Below are 11,669 nucleotides of genomic sequence, written 5' to 3' on the forward strand. Positions count from 1 at the left end.
GAACAAATGTATTTAAGTCATTGATACTTTTCATCACAAATATCACATCATCAATGAAATGTCTTAATAAAAAAACTAATCGCTCTCAGCTCACAATGTCGCCGAAATGATAAGAGCTCTAAATCGTCTCAAAAACCTCTTCACATCAGCATTTCACAAAATAAAAATGAGTTTTCTTTGTAAAACGTGATGCAGGCCCCAGAGAGCGGAGCCTAAGGCTAAACTCAGACCTGTGGCTCGTTTGCTTTATTTCGATTCGGGGAATAATGTGACGTAAACATTCACCGGCGGTCCAACATTTGTAAACAAACGCCACGCGCTAGAAAGCTGTTTCGCGATTTCAGGAAGTGACCCCGCCCCCTTACCTGGAAAAACGTTTCCTTCTTCACCTAGACAAACTCACACACACACACACTCGGAAATGGCGCGTCAGTACCACATGTGCGTCATTGCTTTGCGCGCTTTCATCTCACTGATTGAACAGCGTTAGGTTCATCGACAATGTATTCACTTTAAGCGAGTATTAAGACTGCAATTCAAAAACAATGTGTTGATGCTTCAAGTCACCTCCGTAGGGAAAAGATGCGCTCTGATGGAGGAAAACAACCAAATATTCTCTTCTGAAGAGGCCTCAAGTAAGCTTGGTTATATATTTATAACATTTGTGAGCCTATATACGTATTATCAACAAACTCTCATAGCATAGACAGCACAGCAAGTGAGTTGTATCGGTTTATTGAGTCGGTTGCGTTCACAGTCAGCTCTGTGGAGTGATGCAATTCGATTGATTTGGTCTGGACCTAAGTGCGATTGCGTTGTTCACACATGCCCAAACGAACTATCTAGAGGGGGGTAAACGCTCCCGGTTTGGGAGTAAGGGCTCCAAACGGGCCACAGGTCAGATTACAGCCTTAGTGACGCGTTATTGAAACGACAAGGATGCTGTGAAATGTAAATACTGAGGATTTCCATTACAAAATACTCATGACAGCAGATCAATATGTAGGAGACACACACAGAGACAGACAGACAGACAGACAGACACAGACTGTAGTGAGCGTCACTGCAGCTTAATTTGTCATTAAATTAAATATAATACACACACACCTGACCATGGCTGAGGAGGTTGAGTGTGTGTTCTTAATATAGCTTCTCACATTTGGAGCTGAATTAAATTACTTGGTATTGCTACTTGTGTTTCTACACATTTTTTTATAAATACATTAGAGTTTAGTGGCTTCTGTATTGTCACACTTTGGCTCAGAAGCTATAAAAACACAAATACTCACTCACTCAAAGGTCTCTGAAGAAGCTGGACGACACTACGGTTAGATTTTGTTAGCCTCTCCGCCGTTTTATCACCCGAGCATCAACATTCATCTCCCCCAGTGTAGTACTACTGCCCTGACTGACCACAGCCGCTCAGACAAGTTCAGACTGTAGAACCTAAAGTCCTGTCTGCAGCAGCTCTTCTTCTCCCTCCTTCTCTTCTTCTTCCCGTTATGCTGCCCCCGGTGTCACAGTCTCTGTCTCTGTCTGTTTCTCCGAGTCATGCTTTAGCTGGGCAGTCAAGAAGGGGTTGAAGAAGAAGTCAAAGCCGAACTGCAGCGCGCTCTGGGCCGTGCGCCTCCAGTCGTGTTCGATCTTGTACTGCCTGCGGCTCGGCACGCTGGCGTCGCTGCAGGATAAGCAGTGGATGGCTTTCAGCTCAAACACCGGCCACTTGGAGCCTAAACGGCCCTCCAGGATGGTGCTGAACTCCACCAGGCTCCCGGTGTTCAGGTGTAAAAGCACGGGCCTGAACTCGTTGCTGGCTCGCAGGACGATGTCTTTGGTCGCATCTTCGTCTTCCACGATGTCCCCGTTCCTGTTCTTTCTCTCCAGCGGCATTCCCATTGTTACTTCGAACTTGTACCGGTCGAAGCGTTTGACGTGGCATTCGTGTTTGGCCATTCTCTTGAGTTTACAGAGGGGAGCGTCTGCAGGAGGCGCCGGGGCAGGCAGAGGCTGCGGCTCCGCTGTGGCGTTCTGCACCTCCTCGCACAGCGGATACGGCTCACCGTACAGACAACGCATCCAGTTACCCAAGATCACCGGCAGCAGGTTGATAACCGACTGCGGGCCGTTCTCGATGTCAGTCACGCGGGCGTATTTGAAGCGTCCTGTCCAGGTGACGCGGTGCCCTTCCAGGTGAGAGCAGAGGATCTGCGTCTGGGCCATGTTGGAGTCTTTCCAGGCGCGTGGGCCGCACAGGTTGCTGTACTCGGGCCACATCAGGGTGGAGTTGTAAACCTTCATGCCCTCTGACCTGTAGACGTACATCCAGCAGAAGAGCAGCACCGCACTGAGCCACACCAGGATGAGCTTCACCATGCTGCTCCGCGACAGTGAGCGGAATACCCTAATGGGGTTCAGGCTGAACCGGGTCCAGAGTCTGAGCACTACAGGCACGAAGCAAATGGTCAGCGTGACAATCATCTTGGTCACCTCCAGGGCGCCGAACCACTGCAGGAGCTGGATGAGGAGCATGGCGGCCAAACCCAGAGAGAGTATGGGAAGAGCAAACAGGAAGAGGAAGTAGCCCACGCTGGTTCGGATGAGTCCAATGGCAGAGGCGTTGTTGAGGAACACCAAGCAGAGCTCGCACCAGGTGAAGCACACCATGTAGGGCACCAGGCAAAGGTACGTGCCCTTAAAGCCTTTCAACTTGGCCATCCTGAAGAGGAGGAAGAAGAGGTGCCCGTAGAGGAGACAGGGCACCCCGAGGTTCAACACCACTACGTCCCCTAGAGGAACAGAGAGGAACGTCGTCCCAAAGAGCTTCAGGAACCACATGGAGTCCGGCAGGAGGTAAGTGAGGGAGGAGGCTCCTGACAGGACCTCTGTGAGCAGAGCTTTACGGGCGAAGAGCTGAGCGGAGGCGTGAAGGCTGAGGAAGGCGGTGACGGTGAAGAAGAGGGCGATGGCAGACAGCTCGGAACAGGGGATCCAGGACTTGTCAGCCACGGGGAAGGAGAAAACCGCAAAGATCACAGAGAGCAGGAAGTACCTGACGAAACAGAGACGCAACTTAGAGACACAAAGCCAAACAACATCTGCACCAATGTGTCCATTTATCTGGATAGAAACTGAAGTGTGTGTACAGGTAGGGCTCCAGGTGCGTCCACCCAAAGTTGGTCTCTGCCTGCTCCAGATCTAGACCAGGTTCGAATTGAGCCAGCAGGTCCGTCAGCGCTCGAAAGTTCTCCCAAGCTTTGGAATTCTGCGGAAATAGATGCTCAGTAAACCTTTTAAGACCCATAACTCCTCGTCGCCTAGCAACATTACATTACATTACGATCATTTGGCAGACGCTTTTATCCAAAGCGACTTACATTTCATTACCACCCTTTGCAGAGGGGGGAGCAATTGAGGGTTCGGTGCCTTGCTCAGGGGCACCTCGGCAGGGGCTCGAACCAGCGACCCTCCGGTTCCCAAGCGGAAGCACTACCCACTGAGCCACTGCCTCCAACGCCCCCGTTAGTGACCACTAACCTGGAAGATACGCAGCGTGCAGATGATCATGGAGAAGAAGGCGAGGTAGAAAACCAGCAGAGGGATGAGGAAGATGAAAAAGTCAATGGTGAGGTTGGAGATGATGAAGAAGAAGATGAGCGCGTTGACGTGATGCGTGGGGATCAGAGCGCTCAGCCACTGCATGCCAGCCCGGGACGCCCAGTCGATGAGGTGCTCCTTGATCTCCAGCAGAGCGTGCAGGGGGAACTTCAGCAGCTGGTCCCAGTGTGGAAGGAGGGAGAGGAAGAGGAGTCAGTACATGCATCAAACAAGACCCAATACCATCTCTGGGACCAGGGGTTTGTTCTCTAACTCTAAAGACCTTCACACCTTTTGGTGCAGCGGCAGGGCGTCTGGATTCTTCATCACCGTGTCGTCGTCGTCATCGTCGTCATCTCCTGCCCCGGCCATGACCGGCGCAGGTGTGATGCCCTTCGCGTACTTCTTGGTCATTTCCACAAAATCATCCAGGCCCACGTGGGAGCTGGCTAGAGAGGAAGATGAGACACGTGTACACTTTAAAGTATTTCTTCTCTCTGTTTGAAGGATCTGAAGTGAAGTGTTTGGACCAAACCTACCCTCGCTGGTGACCATGTTCTCCAGGACTCTCCTCTGTTTCTTGGCCGAGCTGGACAGTGGACCAGGGAAGGCCGGTTTACCTGTGGAGAAGGTAAGAGTCTGTAAGAACATTGACAGTTCCTTCATCCCCACGTTCCTCCTCCCCCCCCTCTTCCTACCCGGCTCTTCGTGAACGTGTCCCACATTCTCCAGCATCTCAGAAATGGCCACTTCCCTCTTCTTCTCCGGGTTCAACTTCCAGTACATGAGCAGCGCCGCTTTCCTCACGCCCCTCTCGAAACGCGTCTCCGTGCACAACTTCTTCACCTCCTCAAAGTTCTCAGAAGTGATGCCTGAACAAGAAGTGGGCACATGAATACGGTAATAAAAGGCTCATTGTTGAAGGTCTTTGTCAGACGTTGAAGGAGCGTGTGGAACATTCTGGGTACCTCTTCTGGAGGTGAGGCACTGCTGCAGCACTTTGACGGCGTCCTTGCGGCTCTGCTTGGCAGCCTGGATCAACCATGTGACCCCCGTGCAGCTGTTGAGCTCTTCGTCCTTCTCCTCTGCCAGCGCAAGAAAGTAACGCCCCATCTGGACACACGCAGAAAGTGCATGAACAAGCATTTCTGCCAGTTAGTTGACTCATGATCCGCTCTATAATAACATCTATCCCCAGCTGACACAGTGGGTTCACTCTCCGCCATATGCCTCCACTACAGTCAAGAACATCTGCTCACCTTCGTCTGTGCTTTGGCGTCTCCCGACTTCGCCTTGGCCTCCAGCTCTTCAAAGGTCGCCTCGTCTGGTTCTTCTGACGGGAACGGAAACGATTAGTGTTATTGGAAGGCTCCAAAAATAAACACACATCAATATTGACGGAGCAAAACTTTGCTCCTGAGCGAGATGTGAGGCTGAAACTGTGCATGACAACGCTTTGAACGATAACACAAAAGGACAGTGACACACACACACGTATCACTTTCTGTTGTGAGTGAACATTATCCTTCTCTTTACACTAAAAAGCATCCAGTTGCTTTGATTCATACTGAACCTGCTGAAAATGCATCAACTACCTTTTTCTTGCCTGGAGCTTAAATTGTACTGTACTTCATTTAATCTGAGTATTCAAACCCAGTTGTTTTTACTGATCCTTAGTCTGCACACACTGTCCTGATAAACACAAACAGGCATGTCTCCACTTCAGACTGCCAGCCTGTAACACGAGCCCGTGTGCAGAGCTGCCCTTGTCCTGATAAGACATCCAGGCTGAACCCTGCTGACTTACTGATCTTCATCTCAGCTGAAGACTTCTTGCTCCTCACCCAGGCCCCCTGCCCTCCAGCCTGGGCTCCTCACAGACAGACGGGTCTAATTCCGGTAAAGGCCACGATCCTGAGCCGTGTGTGAGAGAAAGTCATTCCAAATGTGTGTACCGCGTCTAAGAGATGACTTAACCTTTGACTTTTCCAAGTTTCGACACACCCCGAGGCTGTAAGTGATCCTGGGTAAAGGAAGAGATCCGATCACCCCCTACAGGGTTCCCGTCAATCCTCCTGGTATGGGGCTCATACGCCAAATCCTCCGCCCGCGCCCTAAAATAACTGATTACTTAACGCAGTCACCTTTCTATCTCTTCTAAAAAGGAACACATCAATTGCAATCTAAGCAATGGATGTGTGAGATTACAAAGCAAATTAAATTCAGATATTCCCATTCTCACAACTGAACTGCAGGCTCTGCTCAGTGGAAACATGGGGGTGAGACAGGCTTTTCTCCTTACGTCAGCAAAGTGGGTGAGGCTGCTTTACATGTTGTGGTCAATGTCAGAGGTTGCCATGGAGACACAATAGCTCGCACAGCAGATTAAGGATGTCGGGTGCAGTGATTGGCAGAGAAGCGGGGAAGTGAAACGTTGACGCAACAGGGAGTGTTAAAGGGTCAAAGGTGAGTTTGATTCAGCCTTTCTTACCTGGCTCTGGGGTGGAGGGAGTGTGTGGAGGGGTGGGAGTGGCCGAAGCCGACGAGTGTCCCGTGGAGGCCGCATTGAGCTGAGACCTGCCCACCTGAGAGGGACTCCGGATGGGCTGGCGGTGAGGGGAGGCAGACGGCGTGGAAAGAGCGGGAGAGGGGGCGGAGAGGATGGGAGAGGGCGAGGTTTGCGTCATTGGCACGGCGGGTTTAGGCTGGGGCGAGGCCGGGGCAGGTGAGGCATAATTGGCGGGCGGAGATGCAACGGGGGAGGAACGACGAGGCCCTGCGATGGAGGGAGAGGAGGAGCCAAAAGGCGACGGGTCCATGACTGAAAGACAGAATGGGACCAAACATTCAAAACCTGTAGCACTTAAATAGGCAGTAAGAGCGTGAAGGAGGCAAACAGCTGCAGCAGCCTAACCTTACTGAAGCAGGAGAAGGAGAGAGAAGGGACAGTGGACACATTCAGATACAAACAGCTGACAAGGTACTTTCACTTTCCATCCCAACCTCCAGCCGCTCAAATCTCACTGTCCAATGAGCCCACAATACATAAAAAGAGTACCACGATGTATAGCATACAATATTGCACAATACAATTAAACTCTTATAGACCTTAGGTAATAATAGTCATAGTCATGCATCACTGTATTGTGATGTTTTGAGTGACAAGATTACAGCCTAACCATTTCATCCAAGAGTATTTAAGAATATAAGATGAAACAATACTCATCTATATGCAGATACAGACACATAACAATCTCAATCTCAATCTTTCAACGCTGATCTGCAGGGATTGAAGAGTAAACATGTAATAGATTAAAGCTTTGTAAAACATATGGCAGATAGTGTATATATATATATGTTAGTCGCTTTGGATAAAAGCGTCTGCCAAAATGATCGTAATGTAATGTAATATATAGATACTATATATAGATACTAATTTTGGGTTTTGGGGGCCCAGACTATTTCCAGACATCCAGTGAGCCCGGGGCAGCTAAATTGAGAAGGTGACACTCTTGAGGTGGCGTGCGTGGAATTGGAACCGTGATGTGTCCTGTTGCTTTCAGAGGATCCCCCTTCTTTCCAGCTGGATCGTGTTGTAACAGCACGGATTAAACCGGCAAAGTGTGCGTATAAAAGGGTAATAACACGAGAGAAACTACCGCGTCCCAGATGTCTACAACGTGCCAGACGGCGGATTACGTAACAAGACAGATTTTGACACTTTGACACGGACATTTGGGTTTGTTTTGGTGCTAATGCTAGCATGTACGTGATCCAAACACAGCTGTTGTCCGCTCACCTTTGCGGCCGGAGCACCAGTTTGTGTTTGAGCCTCTCAGCGCTTCCAGAAATGTTTCGCTTTTCTTTTCTATTCAAACTCTACTCATTCATCCACCCATCTGCTGTGTTTCCGTGGTAAAACTCCGAACTCACACTGGTGGAACGCACGCAAAAGTCCCCCAGCTGCTCCGCTCCACCAACACGCCCACTTTAGATTTTGCGGATTGTGATTGGATGAATCGCGGCCCTTCGCAAACCTACGGGTGATGTGATTGGTGGAAGGAATAAAGCCGAAATTAATCAAATCAATCGACCGTCGAAAGGGCTTATCTTGTACCCGAACGATTTTGTTTTTAATGTCGTTTATGGAACAGTTATGACACTTTGACGCAACAAACAACACATATTTAAAAGATGCCTAAAATCACGCCTTCCTTTTCACAATTCATTCAGATATTTCTTTGCTCTGTTTTTGTTCATCTTTGTTCGATTTGTTTTCCTGGCTCCAATACAGTAATGTCATTGTTCGACCAGAAGATGGCAGTGTATGAAGTGTTGTGATGTTTACTGTGACCATTTTACTACTTCAAAAGTATTGTATCTTGGCAATATCAGGTTTTGACCTTAAATCGGTCATACATTTTTCAATAAAAGTTGTCTTTGTGATTCAAAAAGTTCTTATGTGTGCAGTATGATAAGCACTTTTGTGTCATGCTATAATTTTGTTCGCTGTTTACTCAGCATGGTTGTAGATTAAATGCAAATAGTGTCACAGTTCCATACAGACTTGTACTTTTGGCGGGCTGCTTTTAGCTGACAGTACAGCCTGTTGCCATGAACACAGGGAAACAAAGAGGATAGGACTTCAAAGAGGATAAACAACAGGCCACCGGGGAAAGACTGAGGGACGTTTAAGTCTGGGAGTGGGATTTTATTACCAGAGGGTGAGGAAATAAAGGAAATGGGGGGAGTAACTACTTGATTGCTGTTGCATTGAAGCATTTATGTAAATGGAATTACGATGAGTAGATTAACACAATCCACTTGAGAGGATAAACAGAGGCCTTTCACTGGTTTTAGTCTTTCACAAGCACACCTTCAATCTGTATTAGGCCACTCTGTTTTAATGGGTTTAGACATAATTGCAAGTAGAGGCAATTCTTTCTTAGATTATGCAAAGCTTCTCAAGCTATATGTTTGTCATAAAGGGCTTGCTATGTGTCTGATCTGGCAGATTTGTCAGGTTTATGCAACCCCACACTTATAGTACTTAAAGCTGCACGCACCACTGGTTTGCAGAGGGAGAATGGAGGAAAGGAGCTTATGAACTATGATGTGATTTTACATCAGTCTGCGTTTTTTTTCCTGTATCACCTCCAGGATGTGATGATTTATTGTAGTGATGGATGCGTCTCCATCAATTTTTTTTTAAATCTCATATCTGGCAAGTGATTCTTATGAGTTTGTGTTTCTAAGATCAATGAAGAGATTAAAGACCACAGCATGACGCAACAGAATAAAGACCATTAGTCCAAGACACACTCAGCTCTGTTCTCTACCTGGAGGTAAAAGGTCCCTGTAGATATACATAGACGCCGCCCACGATTTACTCCGGTGGTGCCACAACTTGCACAGGAAGGGAGACCTGAGGAGGAGGAGGAGGTATGGTTAGTAACCATAGCAACCCCAAGGGTAATGTGAAAGCGAACACTGGCTGCGGTGGAAATGAGCATTTCAGACGTGAATTCAGCCCAGCATGTGTTGTGACCTTTGAAGTTTCCCTCTAAGAGACTGTTTAACTGAATGGATTCAGCAGCTGATGCTTTAGTCAATTTAACACATTTATTTACTATATTCCACAGGCGACAGATGTATGGATGTTGCCACAAAGATACTTCAACTCTCACCACGGTTGCGCCGCCATCTGAAAACTCTGAAAGCTATTGTGTAAAAGCCTGCCAGTGTTTGAATCGTTGGTGCATCCTACTTTCAATGTATGTGGGAGAATGTTAGCTCTTTCCCATGCCCCCCCCCGTGTGTGCCACCCCCCTCTATGCATCAATCTGCTGCTGTTTTGAGGCCCTAGTGGGACAGAAGCAGACTAAAAAGGGAAGAAGAGGCCTGAAGGGGGGAGGAGCCGTCTATATGGTTGATAATGTATTGATTGCCTACTGTGTTTACCTTACTTGTCTCATTTCCGTCATAATATTATATATAGGACATACAAAGAAAGAGATATTGCCACTTTAGATTCACTCGGGTTGCAGACTCCACACTTCATTGTTTTACATTTTTAACCAATGGGAGTGAAGCAAATGCTGATTCAATTAACCAAGACTCTCTAGATGAGTCACAGTGCTCCATTAAACAACTCAGATTATGATTGTGGGTGTGGGCAGTTTAACAGTCATTTTCTAAGGCCGTTGGAAAAGTGCTGGAAGGTCTAATGGAACATTTAATAGCAGTATTTCCACAAAGAACTTCTCATCTTACTCAGTAATGTCGAGAACACACATTCCCAAAGCAGAGGAAGCCCACGGTGACCGTTCTTACCCACGAGTGTGTCAGCTTGTTCTGTTCATGGCACTGACGAAGGCTTTGGAGATGGACGTGGAATACACTGCTCAGACTTTTGTAGTGACTAACTGTGGTGAGTCATGCCTGGGGGAGAGCCTAATTATCTTCATATGAAAACATTACGTCACTGTTTTGGCGTCCCAGAATGAGCGCTTTACTGTACACAAACGGAAAACGGGTCGGTTTGGTGGCTGCCCTCGGAAATTGATATAAATGCGGTTCATATTTGGACTCTGTGTGAACATGCGTGTGTGTGTGTGTGCGTTCCCATTTGCAAATCCTATAAAGAGGGGAGGTTATTTGATTCTCAGGCGTCCTCTGTGTTCCAAAGGCCGACCCTTAAGGATGTAATAGGTTTAACCTGCCAGCAGTCATGAATATGTTAAGCTTATTATGGGCAGCTCTCATGAATATGCTGAGGATCTAAGGTGGTTAGGTTAAGTTAATAAAAACAACAACTCTACTCCTCACATTAGGGACACAAAAGGATGCATACAAGCTGACTGACTGAATCAAGCATCTGTAGAATGTAGAATTGTAGATTTAGAGTTAGCTCTGCGCTGTTGCCTTAACCGTCACCTTTACGCTTTAAATATCTCCTGAATCTCGTGACCTCAGTTTGTTCTTTTATCTGAGGATGAGACGCCGCAAGGCCTCATCACAAGGTTATTGTGAGCTTAAATTAAAAATAGCTTTCCTTCTCTCTGTCTATGAGAAAACTATCTCCTGTGCTCTCACTGGGTGTGAGGTGCAAACACACTCATAAAATACCCTGCTACTAAAAAAGCAATACCGCTGGCAGAACAACTAATACAAGCACTCTCTTTACCTCTTTCTCACAATTGCTCTAAATCTGTCACTACAAAACAAAGCAGGACACAATAAACAAACCAGTGAATGAGTTAGAGAGAGATCAAAAGTAAAAGCTTCAAACAACACACAGATATTTTGTACTCTCCTTATTTGTTTTATTTAACAAAGACAGAATAGATCATTCAAATAGACACTGTTATATAGCATGGAACATATGTAATGCATATTAAGCTTCTGGGTCAAGCTGGTTTGCAGCAGTTATTCCCGGAGAGGCTTTTACATAACATCAAATAATAAAAGAATAAACATTGTTTAAGCAGGGTAATATGAGTAACTGAGTAAACACAAGATAATAGAATACAGAAGAATACAGTAACTGATCCTGTGTATGGATTTGTGTGTGTGTGTGTGTGTGTGTGTGTGTGTGTGTGTGTGTGTATGTGTGTGTGTGTGTGTGTGTGTGTGTGTGTGTGTGTGTGTGTGTGTGTGTGTGTGTGTGTGTGTGTGTGTGTGTGTGTGTGTCTGCACTGCATCAGAACATGTAGATGTGAATGTAAGTTGAACTACTTTTACACTTCAAATTCAAGTTTGCTGATCTGGGGAAACACTTTATTTCTTCTGCACCCACAAAAGGTGATGTCATAATGGTTTCTTTCTCTGACTTGGCACAGCTCCTTTTATACAGATGTTTGCTCTGCATCACCATAAACCGAATCTGATAAGGTACACAGAGGGATAAGCCAGACTGATTGCTCTATTTTGATGGGGGCAGACCTGTGTGCACCCTCACACAGATCTAATGCTTCTGCAGAGTCATAACAAGTGACAGCGGGAGAGAACAGGAACAGGAACAGGGATGGGCGACAGCAAATACTCCTGTCTCACCACCTCTACTTGTTTGCTTT

The 11,669-nt window shown here is 47.0% G+C and overlaps 1 protein-coding gene across 3 annotated transcripts; it reads right to left on the reverse strand.

Moving 5' to 3' along the window:
* On the reverse strand, window positions 1–7,565 carry wfs1b (Wolfram syndrome 1b (wolframin)). Of its 3 annotated transcripts, none has more exons than XM_076159615.1 (10): window positions 7,394–7,565; window positions 6,086–6,370; window positions 4,854–4,927; window positions 4,563–4,707; window positions 4,293–4,466; window positions 4,134–4,214; window positions 3,886–4,043; window positions 3,535–3,771; window positions 3,144–3,262; window positions 1–3,049 (listed from the first exon to the last, which is right to left on the reverse strand). In XM_076159615.1, the coding sequence occupies exons 2-10, from the start codon at window positions 6,279–6,281 to the stop codon at window positions 1,501–1,503; spliced, it is 2,733 nt and encodes a 910-aa protein (XP_076015730.1). In that variant the 5' UTR covers window positions 6,282–6,370; window positions 7,394–7,565; the 3' UTR covers window positions 1–1,500. The 3 variants fall into 3 exon arrangements, with proteins under 3 accessions (XP_076015730.1, XP_076015729.1, XP_076015728.1); XM_076159614.1 differs by having other exon boundaries at window positions 4,854–4,924; window positions 6,086–6,415; XM_076159613.1 differs by having other exon boundaries at window positions 6,086–6,415.
* Window positions 7,566–11,669: the final 4,104 nt, after the last annotated feature.

This window comes from Genypterus blacodes, unplaced genomic scaffold, assembly GCF_046128005.1.
Source record: "Genypterus blacodes isolate CSIRO-AG114 ecotype Tasmania unplaced genomic scaffold, CSIRO-AGI_Gbla_v1 ptg000098l_1, whole genome shotgun sequence".
Lineage (NCBI taxonomy): Eukaryota > Metazoa > Chordata > Actinopteri > Ophidiiformes > Ophidiidae > Genypterus > Genypterus blacodes.